This window comes from Periplaneta americana, chromosome 10 (genome assembly GCF_040183065.1).
Source record: "Periplaneta americana isolate PAMFEO1 chromosome 10, P.americana_PAMFEO1_priV1, whole genome shotgun sequence".
Taxonomy (NCBI): domain Eukaryota; kingdom Metazoa; phylum Arthropoda; class Insecta; order Blattodea; family Blattidae; genus Periplaneta; species Periplaneta americana.
In genome coordinates this window covers 29,875,392-29,896,422 of record NC_091126.1, presented here as the reverse complement: position 1 = coordinate 29,896,422, position 21,031 = coordinate 29,875,392, and the positions used below count along the sequence as shown (strand labels likewise).

Here is a 21,031-nt window from a genome sequence, read left to right as displayed (position 1 = left end):
CACAGTCACAATTTTTCCTTTATATCCACACAACTCACATGAGCTGACAAGACGCCAGAACTCAACTATGAGTGCACACAAATGCTGTGTGACTTAAATTGTGGCTTCCTGTAAATGTACCTCCAGTAACGAATGTATTATACAAATCTAGCTGTCAGGTAGTTCTGGAAGCTAGATTTGCGTAATACATTCGTTACTGGAGGTACGTTAACAGAAAGCCACAATTTAAGTCACACAGCATTTGTGTGCACTCATAGTTGAGTTCTGGCGTCTTGTCAGCTCATGTGAGTTGTGTGGATATAAAGGAAAAATTGTGACGTCGTGTATAGTTCCTGGGGTAGCTCAGTCGGTAGAGCGTTTGCGCGCTAAGCGAAGGGTCCCGGGACTAATACCTGGCCCCGGAACAATTTTTCCTTGAAATTATTCATTCTACGAGTATGTTGTATAGTGTTGCCCAATTGTACAATTAAAAATTTCTTCCTACGAAATTTTGTCACTACCATTTTTATCATCTTTTCCATCCAGGATTCACAAGATGTAACCTGTGTGCGCGAATTTTGGGACATGCTGTATAACATCATATTAAGCATATTCGTCACCTGAATTTCTGAAAGTTAGCATAGCTCGGTTTGTGTGACTTCTACCTATGTCGTATATATATATAAAATTAATATCAGTATTGTGATGTACCTTGTTTATATTCAACTAAAGCATAAAAATTTCATAAAATATAAAAAGTAGTTGCACCAAATATTCTGTTTAACTGTGAATATAAATATAATCTAGTATAACTTTTTATTTAATTCTTAATGCAGTGTGACTTTCAACAGTTTGAATATTCAGAATTAATTACTAACAGGGACACTATATATACATAAAGCATTCCAACTATTCATATGTAACAAAACTTGTGACTGATTTTGTGCAGATTAATTTTTCTACAACTTCCAACTCTTTGCCATGAACTGTGAAAACCTGTATTACCCAATAGGAAATTGAAACTTTTCAAGCTGTACTCCATAATAATTGTCTCCTATTTGTTGGTTTGCATAAACCTCATCTCAGCCCTGTGTGATAATTGTGACTATAAATTAGACCCCTCCCATTCTAATTTTCTAATTCACCAAACCCTCCAATATCTAATACATTTAGATTAGTACTATTAAATCCAGTTCTTGTTCATTTAGGGAATTAATCACCTGTATAAATATTGTAAATAAAACCCTTTGGCAATTTAAGCGCTAATTAATTAATATTTAACTGGATGAATTTAAATATTGACTTTGGATGAAAAATGAGAAATTATGTCTGATTATGTTTATTCAAGATGGCACTGTGCAGGAGAAAATGTAGTCTCACTATATGAGATGACTTCGTATACATTGAAACTTCAACAATTTACATGTCTGTTAGTAGTAAGATTTTATATGTTTTATGAATTTGTATGTTTTATTCACGTATCTCACTGACAATTCATAATTGAATATTTATTTCCTATTCAAATTTGTAATAACTTTTATATTATAATGCATTAATATTTTCATTGCATTATTTACTTAGTACACATTGATTTATACGGCTAATTTCAGCATTAATGATATCAAATTGAACTGTGTTCATTAAAAAAATTGTTGGCATAATAATGTCAACATAAAATGTACCATTATCTCCAATATAACGAAAATGTTTGGCTTAATTATCAACCGTTCCTATAAAAGTATCGTATGTTACAATACTACTTCATAGGCTTTTAATGAGTGCAATCCAAGTATTCTATTAATTCACAAGTAGAGGCGTTATGTGCAACCGAAAAGAGAGCATAATTTAGGGCAATGTTGATGAGTGAAAACAGGAAACTACGATACGTTACATTCGTCAATGAAAATATTCTCGAAGTCTGTGTTAATTGGGTAATATGAAGAAAGTTAGCCAGTTAACTGTAAAAAAAAAAAACTATGGAACTACAGAGATTCTTAGCAAATGTTGATGTAATATACATCGGCCAACCAGCACTAAAACCTCGTACTACTTTGCCCCCATGAATGCTTGGCTTTACTAGATTAACACCTAGGTATTACGTATTAAGTAACAAATCAGTATTGACTCTCCTAGTAGTTGCTGGAAGTGTTGATCTTTTTCTCTGTAATTACGTAGGGCACGAACTTCAATAATACTGTTGCTTATCGTGTAGATGCTTTAGAAATTCCTGTCTCCTGTAGACAACTCAGTTCAGGGATATTCTAGGATTAGGTTCCAATGCAGCTCTTATTCCAACAAGTTTTCCTTGACATTTCTGGTTATTTACAGAACCTGTTTTGTTAAATCGTTTCACTAAATTTAACTTTCTGTTCCTACATGGAACTGCACTGTAAGGAAATTTACATCTAAATTTTGACCTTGTTTTGCCACATGATTGCTTATTCTTTACGTACTTCTTGAACATGTAACTAGTATACAGGCTGTACCATCAATTTCATCAATTTCTTTGAGATATTTCAAACAAAAAGTTTAATAAAATGTTCCTCTTTTTTTCTTTCTTTTCGAGATAAAAATTGTTTTATATGAAACATTTCATAGCGTGCTTTGAGAAAGCCATGCATTATGATGATAAATGATTTGAAGAATTTAAGTTTTGTCATTTAAACGTGCAGAAATTTGATCTGAACAAATTTAACTTTTCATTCTGCAAAGGAATTTTTCAATGTTACATTTGTTTCGATCAGATTTCTGCACATTTAAAGGACAGAACTAAAATTCTTTTAATCATTTATCATCATAATGTACTACCCCCTTAAATTGAATCGATGGCTTTCCCAAAACACGCTATGAAATGTTTCATATGAAACAGTTTTTATTTCGAAAAGGAAGCAAAAACGAGAAAAATTGTATAAAACTTTTTGTTTGAAATATCTAAAAGAATAACCCCTTGAAATTGATGACATTACTTACGGTTGACTCTGTATACATTCATGTTTGTGAATATGTAACCATTGCACAATACAACAGATTAGACGAAAATAAATTGCACTGATTACAGCTGCCTCACAGCTGGTTTGTGCACGCTTATCAAAACCAAATTGCACAAGTCTATACCTACTGGAAGAATGAGACATCTCCTGCGGTAACTGCATATGTAGCAATCCGCCTGTCACTCAGTGTATATTATGTCAGTGTTTTCTGAGAATCTCTGAATGTTCTTTTCTAATATTTTCGGAATGATTATCTGAATTTTTCTTACTTTTATTTATCAGTGGGCAGCCGGGTAGCTCAGTTGGTAGAGCAACTGGCTACGGACTGGAAGGTCCGGGGTTCGATCCCTGGTGGTGACAGGATTTTTTCTCGTTGCCAAACTTTCAGAACGGCCCCAAGGTTCACTCAGCCTTCTATAAAATTGAGTACCGGGTCTTTCCTGGGGGTAAAAGGCAGTCAGAGCGTGGTGCCGACCACACCACCTCATTCTAGTGCCGAGGTCATGGAAAACATGGGGCTCTACCTCCATGCCCCTCAAGTGCCTTCATGGCATGTTACGGGGATACCTTTACCTTTTTTACCTTTCATTTATCAGTATATATTATTAATTGAAAGTTGTACTGAATAGTTTACATATGAATTGTACAGTATTCATCATGTTATTCGCTCATTTTGATTTATAAACAAATGTTTCATATTACCAAGAAACTAACGTGCATTTTACTATCTGTACAGCACATCTATATACCATTACTCGTAAGTAACGAATAATTGAGTTAAATATAGCGTTCTCCTGTTTAAGAACTGAGTAAGGTGTATGAAACATACTTAAAATAAGGCTTCACTGATTGTTACAACTCTGTAATGATGAAACCTCTATATTGGAGATATATAAAGTACCCAGTTTCCTTTATAAGAAGGATTTTTGGGATTCGTTACCTTTATGCAGAGTGCTTCAGGACCTCTGCACCAAACTCTGAGGAATGATATTGATCACGCATGGAGGCCTTTTTTTTTATTTATTAATTTTTTATTATTTTTTTTTTTTTTTGTCAGACAGCCCATTTCCTCTGATATATCGTTTAGAAGCTACGCGATTTTAGATTATGACACAATGAATTACTGAATTTACTTCCATACAGTTTACAGCAGGTGTTAATGTACAGTTTACAGTTCTACATAACCGCAGTGGCATAGTGTCAATGTGAGCTAAAAAGCTCAGCTTCCCTAGTTAATAATAATTTCTTAATAAACCTGCAGTTTATGGACAAAATTATTTATTAATTTTAATAGAATTTATATTTACGCGTTAAATATTGTGATGCGGCAGCAGTAAACAAGAAGCCTGCACACACCAGTTTCCAAGCAGACTGGTTTCGTACACTCATTCTTCTGTGTAACCCACCCCGCATATTTTCCATCCCTTTCTAACTAAACTACCCTGGTCGCAAGGCTAGCAAGAAGCTAGCTTTGACATTGAAAATAAGTAGTTTCCGAGTTATCCCTTTTCGTCAGTTGTGTTCAGTTGAAGTGTTAGTGTGCATTGTGGCTGATATAATAAATAATGAGTGAAATAATAGTTCCTGACACCAATTTACTTGAATTTTTTAGGACAATTCTATTATCAAGACTGACTTACGAACAAAAGTGTGATCTAAAAACAAATGACCAATTCCCTTGCTGTCAATGAAGGACACAACCAAAAGACAGACGCATACCTACGTACTGTATCTATTGACCGTTAATATTGTGATTCCTCTATGACAGGAAGTGAGCTAATGTTACACGTATACATGTCTATTTGTTAGAGATATGTGTAAACAGTGAAATCATATTTTACTACGTACCATTTGAGGTCATGCCATTGTTGTTACGAGGTTCCAACCAATCTTCGATTGCTGACTTGACATTGACTACTATTTACTTTAAGACCATATTTTTGTAATACGTTTTCTCATATCGCATGAAAGACAACTTGAGTTAGCTTCCCCTGCTCAAAATTTCATGCTACGCCACTGCATAACCGTGTACAGCAGGTGTTCAAAATGTCCACCCAGAACTGCATTAACCATCGAACAGTCTCCAACATTGATGAAATTGGCCAACGTGAGCATGTATCCGCATAATCAGTTACTCTCGTGTCAACTGGAGTGGTGTAAAACGATACTATTCACATGCCTCCAAAGAAAATGTCAAAGGGCTTTAATTGAGGAGATTATGCTGGCCAGACAATGGGTTCCCCCTCTTCCTATCCACTGCTCCCTGTAGATGTTATTGAGATGTGCACACACAGCAAGAGTGACGTGTGGTGGGGCTTCATCATGCCGGAACCATGTGTCTCTTCACATTGCTGGGAGTATATTCTTCATGAGAAATGGCATTGTGTTTTGAAGAACCTGAAGATAAGCTGCTTGTGTATGTGCACTGAGTTCAAACAGAGGTTATTACCTCGGCATCAAAACACAGTAGGCATGGAGGCACATAGAGGGGTAGGGATTGATGTGATCATGACAAATTACAGCATTACCAGCTTAAGAATTTTTCTTCCGAGATCAGTATGTATATAGACGTACGAGGGGGTGTCTCAGTTGAACAATGAAAACATGCCACTCAAACCAATGTATGTAATGATGCGTTTCAAACAAGGGTGCATACCTCCTAAATGACGCATCAGAGAAAATGAGTTGTCTGAGAAAAGAATGATTCTCCATGTGATACCTATCATCTCTCCGAGTTTGGTGCAGAAGTCCTGAAACACTCTTTATAGTAACAGAATTAATTTCATTCCAAGTTCGTAAACAATTAATTATCTACCAATCTTATTATTTCTTTTAAGTACCTACACAATTTTTTTCGCAGAGTAACTGTGTACAGTTCAATTCCAGAAAGTATTCATATAAATATCAAACATAAAATCTGCATTAAAGTTCAATTTTAAATTCTTCAGTGATGTAAAATCCTGTATGCAAATTAACCCAATAATCGCTAAATGTTTGCATGTATGTCACCAAGTCATTCAGTGCAAAATTAAGATAGTACATTCCACCTATGCACAGAGTAGTTCCCTGCCACGATCAACAGAATGACTTACAGAACAGAACATAATGTAATTATATTCCAAGCTTTCTTCCTTTTCTGTGGCTCAACACATACACAGCATAGCACACTGTTGCAATCACGGAGGCAGGACCATAAGTAAAGGTTATGTTACAGCAAAAGGAACTATTAATTTGGTATTCATCTCTCTCCAATTTTGAGGTTCACTATGTCCTTCGTTTATTAGACTCTTGAAGAAAGGTAATGTAAATTACAGGAATATCACATGGTTGTACATTTGTTCAATTGATAAATCAGTCATGGTGAAGAACTTTGTAAATTGTTAATGGTACGGTATCTTAAAATTACTGTATATAAATTTTTAACATTAAAATGTTGTTAAATATGTTGATAATTCAGAAAATATTTTTTATGTATTAAGGAGTATGTAAAAAGTCGAATCCTTGAGACTCGACCACCAGCGCAGCTCAGGTGTTAGCAAACTGGACTCGTGATTGGGTTCTTTTCGAAAATAATTTTTCCCAGATTTCCATAGTGAACCCACTAACTTGTCTTGAACTGGCATGAAAATCTGTGGTGACAACATTCAGATAACGTAAAGGCCATGATAGTCTCAATAAACACAGATTGCAGAATCTCCTACATGTCCTCTCTAACCTCAATGAAAATATGGATCAAGATCATCTTCTTCACTGTTCAAATTTTACCCAATTTTTTAGTCTTCCTGCTAAATATTACAGTGCAGGAGAGCAAATGAAGACCTTGTCAACTGCTCAAAATTAGATATCAACCAGCCAACCAATATGCGTGACAGTCAATAAAAGTATCATTATTACAATAATATCATAACTTCATCGAACAGTAAAATAATTACTGGTACCGGTATGTAAGAAAGGAAATAAAATAAGTTTGAAGTCTGTAAAATTGAGCTGGTGTCCTTTACAGTAACATGCTACATTGCTGTTTTTTTGCTCATGCAGACTTTTTGTGAATTACCGGTAGTTACAGATGTCGAGTTGCTAGGAAGCTCAACAGGCTGTTTACTCATATAATGTAATGAATTTAATTTTGAAGCCATACAATTCGGTATGGGTTCCATTTAAGTACCGGTAATGTGCTTACAAATTGTGACTTCCTTGTGAAATAAATTCCCAGCAACGCCACTATCTCACATTTTGTTGTTTCTTTTGTGTTCCCATCTCTGGACTATTCTATGCTTTCTTATACTGAATGTATAAATTTATGCATCTTACAATTTTATTGATAATTTCAATGGTAATAATTTTAGTGGAAAACCTCAATTCCACTTGTAAACTTTCTAGCAGCAGACTTAGTTCAAGGAAAAATTTTTACTTTTTCTTCTTTTTGCTTTAGATGTTACTGTGCAAAAAGTTTTACTCCATTTGCAATTTTTGTCTTTTCCGATAAAATAATCGGTAGCAATAGAAGATCTCCTGCAGTCATCACATGTATCAAGCTCATCATATTCTTGTTGACATCGTGAATCGTGGTACAGTACTTTCAATAAAATAATCTTATTTGCCTCTTCCAATTCATCATCATTTTTGTTATGTTTTTTCAAACTCTGAATCCTCTTAGACAAGTTTGCTGTCCGTTAGATGTGCTACCCTACAGTATATCATTTATTGGTATAAGATCTCGAAGTCAACACTAGAAATATGTACACTATACTAAATCGCAATGCATTATGATTAACAAGGAAATTAAGTATTACTTACATGATCTGGCACACTGTATACTTTTTACACTGCAGTGATGATGCTATAATTTAATTCAATTTTCTCCTCTTCGCTTGTAGACCGAACAACACAACTTTTCACTACTTAAGTAGAAGCAATACTGAAGGAACAACTAGAAGCTCGCAACAATCAAAAGCAAAAGAAGATGGTTAAATGTTGTTAATACAAAGTTGTGTACTTTTTACATAAGCACACCGGCTCGAGGGTTAAAGAATATGAATATACTATAATTTTTTAGTACCGGTAATAGTTGCTTTGGTGAAAGCGACCAACTTAATTTTTCTAAAATAGTTTAAGTTGTCACAAAAATAATACATTTCTTCCTTATGTAGTCACACAAAATAGGGAACAAATTGCGGCATTTCATATCATACTACAAATAATAATCGCATTTGTGTTAGGTACTTAAATTCTGTGCATACTATAGATTAATTAAATATATTGTTCTTTCTGTATTTGTTTTCTTTATTATCGAGACTTATTTTAGAACCGAAAGGTTGAATGCTTTAAGTACCAGTCATGATTGTTTCATCCACTATAATATATGTGTTCTCCATGTTCTTGTGTAGACCTATGTATAATTTTGTAATAATATTTGGATGAGGAAGTATAAAATTTGAGCCTTCACAGATAATATTTTTTTTAGTTTGTTATTTAATGACGCTGTATCAACTACGAGATTATTTAGCGTCGATGAGATTGGTGATAGTGAGATGGTATTTGGCGAGATGAGGCCGAGGATTCGCCATAGATTACCTGGCATTCACCTTACGGTTGGGGAAAATCTCGGAAAAAAAGCCCAACCAGGTAATCAACCCAAGCGGGAATCGAACCCGCGCCCGAACGCAACTTCAGACCGGGAGGCAAGCACCTTAACCGATTGAGCCACGCCAGTGGCCGTTCACAGATAATGGTTGTTTGAAGATTGAGGATTAGGTTTGCTTCTTGTGGATATCTAACATTGTTAACGCAGTTGTATTTTTTTTTTCGATAAAAAGCGATATTTAATATAATTCGTAAGGATGAATAAAAGTTACACATAAAATAATTACAAGTTCACTGAAGTAAAACGTAATTTTAATACCGTACCGGGTACGAAGTTCTTATATTCTTCAAGAGAGATTAAATTGAAGGACGTAGTTGAATAGTTGAGAATTAATCTTTTGTAATTCTTAACCACTAATATACGAATTTAATTCTAATGTATATTTGCTTCGACTAGCACTTTTCCCCTTTTGTTTCAGCTGTGTATTTCTCACAGACACTTAATATGTAACAATATAAAAATGTTTATTTATATGTGTACATATAAAGTTGTATCTTACTTTTTCAGTCAGAAATAATATTTATTTTTGTGACATGTACAGTCTTGGAAAAAAGTTTCGTCGCACAGATACTTTACAAGTCCCAGAAAGGAGACAGTGCACATGATCAGAGGACGAGCGACCTGGTTCACAAGAGAAGCACTAGTTGAGGTAATAAAATTAGTTTTGTTTCGTTGTATGTCTGATCATGCGCACTGCCTCCTTTCTGGGACTTATAAATTGTTTTTGCGACAAAACTTATTTCTAAGACTATACATCCTAATTGTATTACGCAATCAAAGAAACATTTTTAAAAGATTTAATATAAAACTTCAATTTGAACAAGTTTAGCTGTAGATCAATCTAAACTAATGCATTACATATAGTCTCTGAAAGCCAGAAAATGTTTCAATGTAAATACAGTAACAATAAATTCCATCAGCGAGTTTATTCGGGATATACCTGCTACTAGGTTGTATTTTTCAGTATTAACATTGAATGTCTACTGTTTATTGCCCAAGCAAAGAAATTAGGGGTATCAGTACCAGTCGTACAAATTATTTCAAGATACCTGTCTGAAAAGACTGATAACGCCAGGAATGAATGCCCTGGTTCTCTTAACTACATCAACATTCTTGTTAAATGCATTCTTAAACTTTATTCTTCTTCTATTATGCCTGTAAGCAAATATCCTAAAAATACAATACAGTAACTGTCAATATATTAGTGGTTAAGGGATATGAACTGTTCCATTTGTGTGAATCTTATTAATAGCCTTTACTTCTTGGTCTTATTCGTCACTAATTATCATGCTGAATCTTTAACAAAAATACATTAATATATTTATATTGTGGTAAACTCAACTTTCCTTATAAGAAAATAAAAAAGATATTTCTTCATATTTCGAAAGTTGCAGTCAGTGGTGAAATATGGCGAATCACGTAAGTTTTTCTCTTGTATTTTCATGTTGATATACTAATTATTTATACAATAGATTTCAATTAATATCCTTGGTTATATTGATAAACAAAAATATTTTGTATATAGTAAATTCATTGTAATATTTCTTTAAATGATTAATTATATATTTTTGCTTTAAATTTATTTAAAATTGATGTTTCTAATTTAGCTCATTTTTAACAATGCAAAATATTTTTCCACATCATTTTAGTGTTTGAGTGAAAATAATGTAACAACTCTATCTTTTCATTCACACAAGAATCGTCTTCAGGACCGTCTAATTGTAGTATTTCTTGAGAGAGTAACCAAAATCAATCTTTTATATTGTCATCGGATAATTCTGCTTTCATCCTGAACGTGTTTTTGTCTCGATTTCTCGCATAGTAATTTTTTTGCTTCGGAATGGATTGCGTCAGATGTCTAAAATATCAATGTTGATTATTTTTAAAATATAAATATTTATCTATCCAGCTGTGCTTATTTCCCTGCAATTTAATAAATTATGTCAGAACAAGGTTCTTTTCGTTCTATTTATCTTTAATTTGTTAAAATAAATTGTGTTTACAGCAAATAAATCGAAGTTTCTTAGCATTCTGACATTGAACATTTAAAATGTATCTTATTTATAGTTTGCTTAAAATGTTCTGAATACAACTCGTTTCATACAACTTCTCCTGAAGATAAGTGATATTAAATTTAGTAGAGTTGCATAAGATGCAAATTGTTAATGTAGGCCTACTGCAACATGCATTTAATGTAGTGAAAAACTACAAATATGGATTCATTGTTTCTTGTTCATGTTAGCATTAGTTTAACACTAGTAGTTTGAAGGACACTGAAGATGACACAACACTGGTGTCGAAACGGAACCCGTTTGTTATAGATACATAACCTATTTAAATTATAATACTTTTAACGGTTCAACTAAGCTTAATATAGTTTAAAGTTAAAAACAAGTATGAAATGTACCTTACAGCGATATTATTTTTAAACAGAAACGTAAATAATAAATTTTAGACTAAAGATCCTTTCGAATAATGAAACTTAAATTACGTAATGTTAGCCATTTAAAATACACATTTAATATGAAATTAAATTTGAAATATCCAAATATGTCAGTGCTGAAAAGCAATGTTTTAATTAAATATACACGAACTGTTAGATTTTACAGTGAAATATACAATGGACAATATGTGCAATTTTATACTGTACCATACTTATTTATTTTGATAGAAAGGTGCATGAATTGATAGTATTTACAGTTTTCCCTTCTGAAAATCTAAAATATTGTCTTTTCAGTTTCATCTCCATGTATCCAAAAATTTCCTGTTAGAATGTTTCAACACATTTTATATATTCTCCAAGCAGTCAATTTCTCATTGTAGGTTAGTATGAAAATGGTTAATAATCAAAACATAAATTGTCATATTTCACCACTGATATTTAAAGTATGTTATGAAAAGTAAGTTGCATATTCATTGTGTGAAGATTACTTTTTAGGGAAGTTCTGGTTGTGCATCTTATCAGATGCCAAAATAACCAGAAGATTAACATTTCAGCATGGAAACACAAAATGCTATTAGAACTCAATTGTTCTTTTCTAATTTCAGCTAACCACTAGGTAATGACTAGTGGGAGAGAGTGAGAGAGTGCATGCAAATCATTACTTCCATATGGTAACCTTTTATTCTTCTGATAATGTAACATTAAACTATACCTACGTAAGGCATGACTTAAGTTTTAAAATGTAGTAGTTCGTGTTTTTGTTATTGGGTAATTATATCTGACATTGTTGATCTTTCGTGAGGGTCACTATGGTACATCCCTTGTTCATAAGTTTTAATAATGTGAAATGAGGAGCCTACAGCATTTTATTGTAACTTTTCTGATTCTTCAGTATGAGAAGACACTGATAAGTTACTCTGAAACATGGTGTCTACCTTCAAGACACAGTGTAGATGTCCATTTTTTTTATGGAAGGGAACATGTTTTCAGTCTATTGCATTATATATGACGTATTACGCACAAAAAAGAAATTACATCTCTTTAGCTGTGAGAATTTAAAAAATGTCGTCCATTGCGTCCAGAATTACTGTCTTTAATGTCAAAATATCGAAGTATGGCATTTAATCAAGCTATAAGGTAAATGAGACAATGATTGTAGAGATTGAAGTGTTATGAAGTTTCTTTGCGAGTCTAAGAGAGACGAAGTTTTCTTTAAAACTCCTTGAATGGTTACATGATGCTTTCAGAATTAATACTTGAAAATAAAATAATTCGTATAAAACATTAATAATTTATATCTTCATACAATATGTCTTGGTGCATATATATTTTTTTTACATTATCTAAGAGAGAGGTTAATTCTTAGTAAACTAATTAAATAATATATTACTTGTATTTTAATAAACACGGTCATAAAGGTTCAAACACAGAATTTGGAATTCGCAAGAGATGTTGGCGATTTTGTTTAAATGAAACTTGATCATGATTATTCGAAATATGAAGGTTGTACCGAAAGTCATTATTGCTCTGCTCAAGGTCATAAAAAGGAAAAGGTTTACATGAAATTACTTCTCAAAGAGTCTTAATTTTTCTATATAATCTCCAGCTCGGTCAACACGTCACTGTCACTTTTGATATCCTTGTGATAGTTCATTTCGGCAATGTGCAGCCTTTGATGTACGTCTTCCTGCACCTCTTCATTCTTCTTTAAATGCCGTCTTCTCAGGCCTTCCCTGATGAAACCAAAAATGTGGAAGTCAGATTGTGCTAAATCTGGGCTTTAGTGGGAATGAGGAAGAATTTCTCAGCCTTTTCTTTCAATTAATTGCATGGTGGAACACACTATGTGTGATTGTATGCCATATTGGAGAAAGTTTTTCTGCCAGGTCATTTATCATGCTGTGCTTGACAAAGCTTTTTCACACTTTCCTGATACCATTCTGCATTAACAGTTTGTATGTGAGCCAGAAAATCAATCATCACACCACCTTCATCACTCAAGTACACTGCCCATAACTTTGGATGATAAGAGAATGGGCCTTGCATTCAAATTGTTGGTGATTTTGGGTGATATTATTCCATGTTTTCGCATTCGGCTTCAGCATCAAAACAGTGAAATCAACTTTCATCATCTGACACCATGCTTAAGAGAGTCATGAACTATAGTCACGACACTGTTATTCCCGGCGTGACTCCTCCTCTTTGCTTATGGCTTAGCAAGTCAAGGCTCTATAAAGTCCAGGCAGGTAGTATCGTTCGCCATTTTTGTTCTTTCGTTGCTGAGCTACCAGACGAGGGATCTATTTGGCACACCGTTAAACATTATCATGTCGTAGCTCCTATGATAATAAATCAAACGCACTGTAATTCAGCAAATAATTGAGCGGCAAATAATGTCTTTGTGTACTTTCTGCTAATGCCAAAGAAAGAGCCAAAATGGCGGGCGATTATATTAAGTATTTACCCAGCCTTAGGAAATGCTTAATATCTTCATCAGCGAATCACAAGACGCACACGTTTAAATGTAGCAGACCTGCAACGTGATTGGCTGCCAGAAATTAGAGCGACGGGACTATAGTTCACTGCACCACTGAAGCAATTGATGGCAAACGTTTTGCCGCTGCAATTTTTCTCCCTTTGAAAGCCAAAGAGGCACAAATTTTTCTATAGCACAGCTTCTCTAACAGAGTTTGGAAATCTTTGTGACCGACGTCGAACTTGGTAGCCATTTTTCGAACCGTTACATGTTCATCCTACTTGATAAGAGAGTCTTCTTTCTCATTGTCTTCCATCTTAAGTTGTTACAGACGACCAGAGTGGAGTTGATAGTAGTATTCATATTGCCAGCTATAAATGCCACAGCCACCTTGGAACACTAACGAGACTCATGACAAGATGAATCTTAAATTTCCTGCAATCATTTTTTAATTTTCAAAGGTGAAATGTCTTTAACGAGACATTCTGCTATAGTGCATTGTTGAAATGAAATGTATCAGTTGGCTATCTTTTCACTTATAGATGTGAACCCGTTAGCGAGACTGTAGCTAGACAAAAAATAGTTACTGCAGAAACCTTAACTCATTTTTTCCCCCACACTCGCTGTGCCTTCCCATCTGTGCATTTCCCAGCATTGATCACCAATCAGAGTCTGTCTGTGAATTCAAGTTGGCAGCACTAGACCCAATACTATCGTGACTCTCATTCAATAAGGAGACTTACTTGTTTACTTCCACATCAACCATACACTTCTTACTTACGGTTTTTAAGAAACTCAGAGGCTCATTGCTGCCCTCACATAAGCCCGCCATCAGTCCCTATCCTGAGCAAGATTAATCCAGTCTCTACAATCATATCCTACCGCCCAGAAATCCATTCTAATATTATCCTCCCATCTACATCTCGGCCTCCCCAAAGGTCTTTTTCCCTCCAGTCTCCCAACTAACACACTATATGCATTTCTGAATTCTCCTATATGTGCTACATGCCCTGCCCATCTCAAGCATCTGGATTTAATGTTCCTAATTATGCCAGGTGAAGTATACAATGCGTACAGTTCTGCATTGTGTAACTTTCGCCATTCTCCTGTAACTTCATCCTTCTTAGCCCCAAATATTTTCCTAAGTACTTTATTCTCAAGCACTCTTAACCTCTGTTCCTCTCTCAAAGTGAGAGTCAAAGTTTCACAACCACACAGAGCAAACGGTAATATAACTGTTTTATAAACTTTTTTCAGCTTTTTTGAGAGCAGACTGGATGACAAAAGCTTCTCAACCGAATAATAACAGGCATTTCCCATATTTATTCTGCATTTAATTTCCTCCTGAGTGTCATTTATATTTGTTACGTTGTTCCAAAATATTTGAATTTTTTCCACCTCTTCAAAGGATAAATTTCCAATTTTTATATTTCCATTTCGTACAATATTCTGGTACGAGACATAATCATATACTTTGTCATTTCGGGATTTACTTTCAAACCTGTCTCTTTACTTCAAGTAAAATTCCCGTGTTTTCCTAATAGTTTGTGGATTTTCTCCTAACATATTCACGTCATCTGCATAGACAAGCAGCTGGTGTAACCCATTTAATTCCAAAACCTGTCTTTTATCCTGGACATTCCTAATGGCATATTCCAGAGCGAAGTTAAATAGTAAAGGTGATAGTGCATCTCTTTGCTTTGGTCAAAATATTTGTCCTCTATTTTGTGCACATAGAACATTTCCTCCATTTTTCCAGGGAATATTCATCAATGAGTTTTATGAGCAAAAGTTCTTTCTCATATAAAGATGTCAGTACTCTGGTTATAACTTAAATGTAGAGCAGTATTACTATTATTCGTTCGTTCGTTCAATTTTGGCGCGTCTGTACTCTACAAACTCAGCACTGGACTTGTGCTCTCACACGTTTGCCATGAACAAGAGTTGTGAGAAGGGAGAGTAGCTCATGCGCATTACGACTGCATTTACAAAGTGGTAGCCCTATAGCTTTTTTCTGTTAGTGTTAATGGTACACCAACAGATATCATTAAATGTCCTATTCAGCACAATAATATATTCCTCACCAGTTCCATAAATTCAAAAGGCGATCATGACTTCTGGTACAACCCTCATAGTGCCATGAGAAAGAACTCCAATGAGACCATTGAATCTTTGCATGTGTATTTGTTGCAAAGAATGACACTATTTTTTTTTTAAATATGTAGGCTATACAAAGAAATAACCATATAGATGATATTATTTTACAGATACAAATATAGAGAGAATCTAGAATTTATTTAAAAATGTTTAAGGTAAGAACGGCATAGGAAAAAGTAGAGCTCCATATTAATTCATGCACAATTCAGTGATGTGAAACGTTCAATATGTGCATATGGACATACTGTAGAAACTGATTTAAATTTATATGAATGGAACGGAGGTAGTATACATATTCAGTTCTTTATCTACCTCTGTACCGGTACAATATAACTCAAAATGATTTATCACATTCTTTTCATGCCTCTGCTTCTGAAAGGTAAAGATATTGGTCACTGAAATTCAGTTAAATTCCACTTTCATTCTGAAACGAAGTGAGTTTATGTAATTTCTGTTATGATAAAATATTGCTCCTAGTCACGAATCGGAAAATTAATTCTCCTTCCTCTTCCTTTCCTGAGCCATTTTTGATGCCTCTAATTCATTAACAAATAGACACATCTGAGTCATCTCTGTCATTTATCACGCAGACAAATATGTATCAGTTTGAGAATACAGGTAAGAATGAAAATTTAAAAGAAAAATAAGTGAGAATTGTTGTACATTTAGGGACCCTTCTAGTAAGCTCTACCCTCGCAGCTTTGATATACCGGTAGCTCTGGAAGTTACCATAATAACAATAAGTGATCTCGAAATACAGACGATTTTGTTGTAGCTCATTATCACAGTAAAATTACAGAAGAATAGACAAAAGAAAGGCCATTGTACTTGTTCCACTATTACGAATCAAATCTCCTTTCTGCCTTAAAGGAAATCATGATTTTTTGCACTTAAAATTGTACGTTTATTTAACACTTTCAACTAAATGGATTACTTAAAACTCAAAATTGTGAATGGTTTAACCTGCTTTAGGCTTACATATAAATCATAACAATAATATTATATTAAAGGAGAAATATCATAGTCTTGCAATGTATACTCTCTTCTTGAAATGTGTCTAAATTATTTTAACATTACAAGAGTATTGTGCATCTAAAACAAACATCACATGAGAAAGAATGAAATATAAACATGAAAATACTGTAATAGGTCAGGAGCACAAAATGCATTATTTAATATTATTAGTAAAATTTTGATAATTCAAGATTATTACATAATCTTTTTCATCTTCAATGGATTGCAACGGAACAATTAACATATTGTGCTCCAAACATATTTCTTAATAGCAAGAATGAAAATTTCATTTAATTTACCTTTATGCCTTTCGTCTCATCAATTTAAGGAATGTTGCATCTGTAAATTTATCCTTTAATTCGGACAAACATAGCAAAGTATAACCCAACCAACAATGTATTCACAGACATAATAAGAATGGAGACTTGTGGTGTAGGAAACTTAATATGAATTTGTTTCTGAAAGGTGTAGTTGTTGACAATATTGTTTTGTGAACGTCTCATATTTTGCTTTGTTGATTGAATATAAATATAACATTTTAACTAATCTCTGATTTATCTGGTTACATTTTGTGTTAATTATTTTAAGTTCGTTAAAAGCTTTTTTTTACAATTACTTCTCTGCAAATGTAGTTTATAAATAGTATAGATTTGTTACGTGTTTATTTATTAAATCATGAATTTAATATGACTCAGTTGTTTTTTATATCAAAGTGGCTCTTCAAAAGTTCGTATGTCAGGTTCCATTGAACTATGGATGACCAAATGGTAAAGTTTTTATTGCTATTGTAATAATAGCATATGGAAATACAGTATGAACGAAAATAGCTTTGCATTTCATTATATTTGTTCTAATTTGTTTTTATATGTTTCATACATTGCACAAAGCTCCTTCATTAATTTTTCTGATAGTTTAATGCAAAAATTTCAGAGAAACATAATATGTAGATAAAGTTTCTCTTGGAAATATTTGACATGTATAGCATGTTAGTTTGATAACCATTTAGAGAAGGATGCTCTACTTGTCTGTAGTGTCTGTTATGAGGTTAAATAAGACTATGGCTGATCTGTGTCTTAGTTCTGTAGTTGAATGTAAGGCAGATTTTTACATTAGCAAAACTAGTGGCAGTAATGTATAATTATATATAAAATTATATACAAATAATTCTAGTATAAATAAAATTTTAAGTATGTTATGACTGACTACTGTATTTGCGTGAATAGGATGTCCATTAAAATTGTCCGTGCCTCGAGTGCTAGAAAAAACCTGAAATATGCTCGGCCAATTCCCCTTTGGGAAATAATGAAAGTTATTGCTGTAAGAAGTTTTTGATACGTTTGTATTATAATTTCATTAAGCTAATGCAAAATTGAATACTTGGAGATATTTAACAATGTTTTCCATCTCTCTTTTATGGTATATATTGTTCATGAGAATTTTACTTTTTCTGTTAGGAAAGTACCGGTAGCGAGAAAGTTTTAAAAATTATATTGAAAATTTTTATACTCTTGATTTACTGCATATTGAATTTTGTATTGCGTAATAAATGGCATATGTTTGTACAGCTTCACTGTCATCCATTTTGAATCTTGCTTACACTACTTTTAACACTTGAATATAATTAATTGATTAACTAGTGGACTTACTCGTGTTACAGCTGTTTCAGTGCTTCACGCACCATAAGATCGCACCTTCATTCAGAAAGCAGAAATACAACATAACATACAGAACAGAAAACACACTACAAAGACATCTCAACACACAAAAAACACAAACAAATAAATACGACCACACAGGTGTATACAAACTCACATGTAATAGTTGCGACAAGTTCTACATAGGACAGACAGGCAGATCATTCCAAACACGCTACAAAGAACACATTAAAGCAATAACCAGAGGACACAATACATCTACATACGCCGATCACATAACCAATGCTAACCATACATACAATAACATAAATGCGGACGTGGAAATCCTACACATACAACCCAAGAACCAAAAACTCAACACATTAGAACAATACGAAATATACAAACACACTAAAACACACCCCGATCAAATTCTCAACACACAGATCAATTTCAGTACACACACACACTATTTGACTCCACTCTTCAACACCTTTCAACAATCAAACACACCCACATAACAGGCAGAGAAGTTCGAGATGACGCCGTGATCTAGTAGGCTCTGAGGATGGTGCGTGAAGCACTGAAACAGCTGTAAGCCGCACAAATCTTACAAAATTAACACGAGTAAGTCCACTAGTTAATCAATTAATTCACTGTCATCATTAGAGGATTCTGTGCTTATTTCCCAGGTCCTCTGATAGTACTCTACAGAATTTGTTCAGTTCAGTTTAAAATAGCATATCTTGTTAACATCAGAAAAAGTGTTTAGACTCGGTGTACCGTACTTTAGATATTGGTGATAACTCTGTACCAAAGTGCCTCTGTGTATATTAACACAAATATTGAACTCTATTCAGGCAAGTACAGTGCTGTCATTTTGTGTATTGTTTCGCATTTCAGTTATAAAGAAATATTTTTGTACTAAAAATCAAGTAATTCTAAAAAATTATCTACCATTTATAAATTAAATTATTACATATTCAGTGCTAACTATGTTCAAGTTAATGCAGACAGTACTTCAATGACACATAGAATTGCTTTAATAAAAAATTAACTGGCTCTGAAGCTTGAGATATATCTGTTACGAGCACACAATTTTTCGGAGAGGGATATTACATGAATGTATTATGTATCTTCAGAGTAAGCCCTTTTTACTGGCAATATTGCAGTAACAATTTTTATATCTCGTATTGAATTGATATAAAATGTGCTGTAATATGAGAATATGAAATAATAATAATGTGTGAGAAACAGTTATAGATCAGTTGTTATAACATTACTGAAATTTGCAACTCATGTTTAAATTGCTTAATACAAACTTTCAATTATCCTGCATAATTTTTCAGGGAAAATTCTTCCGTTGTTCTGATGGCTCGAAGATGACAGAAGCAGAATGTCAGTAAGTTGTAATTCAGTACAAACTTCAGTTTCTAAAATTGTGTTAAACTCCTTAGATCACAGTAGCAGTTTGTGGTATAATTTATAGGCAGTTGCAGTGAATTTATATTTATAAATTTTACATCTCAAATCGGCTTTCAAACCACGTGATATAGCTTTAACACGGACACATGACTTAAATTACAATTGTTTTACATGACATTTTACCAACTGCAACTCATGAATTTGAACTATGAAAAGATTAGATATGAAAAATAAGAAGTCTCAAATAAAATTGCTGAAATTTTAGAATAGCAGTTAATGCATTGGAATACATATCACAGCTTAGGTAATCAAATTAAATTCGTCAGGCGAAGAAATAGAAATCTTTGAAAACTTCGAAAAATATCTCTAGCGTCCTTTAACATTACAGTTATTGAATTTGTAGCTATTCTATGTCTGAGGATGAAGCTAGGAGGTTGTTTTGAAAGATAAAATTATTGCAACTACCTAGAATTTTTTTGTAGTATTAAACCCTTGATATATTTAAGACAGTGGAACTCTTTCTAAATGTTTCACCATTTAGTTGCCACTTCATTCTATCAATATTGAATACTTCAGTAATCATCCGTCTGTGGCATTAACAGCCCATGAAGGGCCAAGGCCGACAAGCTGGCTGGCTGCTGACCTCATGTCCACATGCCCCAGCAGGGATGAACAATCATTCAACTAGAATGGAGGTATTGTGTGATCAGTGCGGTGATGTCCCCAGATGGTAGAGCTGATTTTCAAAAATGGATTTCACTACCTAGTGTAGCTCCTCTAATTCCTCACAATGCTGGGTGGGTACTGGTCCCATATACTGACCGAACTTTCACGAAAAATTTCTTCCTTATAAGGACTCGAACCAGTAATTATGTATTCTATAACTTGAGGTGTGGTGCCTTAGACTGCGATGCTATGATGCAGGATGAATATTTCATTAGTCCATTTTGAATCCAGCATACTAGCAGAGATATTTTTACACAACATAGAACAAACATACATACTCAACAATGAACACAACAAATATGCAGACAACATAATATACTGGCACAGATACGTAGACGACATACTCATACTATACAAAGGAAACAAAAGACAAATACACAAACTACACCAATACATAAACAAATTACACCCAAAACTTCAATACACACTAGAAGTTGAAAACAACAAATCCATAAATTTCCTAGACATCACCATAACAAAAAATGACAACAAACACACCTACAAAATATACAGAAAACCACCACACACATACACAACTCATCT

At 33.6% G+C, this 21,031-nt stretch overlaps 1 protein-coding gene across 13 annotated transcripts in view; it reads left to right on the top strand.

Annotated features, from left to right (window-relative positions):
* The window catches only part of Ca-alpha1D (Ca[2+]-channel protein alpha[[1]] subunit D), a 591,502-nt gene that overhangs the window by 481,929 nt on the left and 88,542 nt on the right, over positions 1-21,031 (top strand). For all 13 annotated transcript variants that reach the window (XR_011334265.1, XM_069837072.1, XM_069837077.1 and 10 more), the window contains one exon: positions 19,687-19,739. Coding sequence is in view for 12 of the 13 variants with exons in the window: in XM_069837072.1 (XP_069693173.1) it covers positions 19,687-19,739 (53 nt within the window). In the remaining variant the exon portion in view is untranslated. The remainder of the gene's footprint in view (positions 1-19,686; positions 19,740-21,031) is intronic.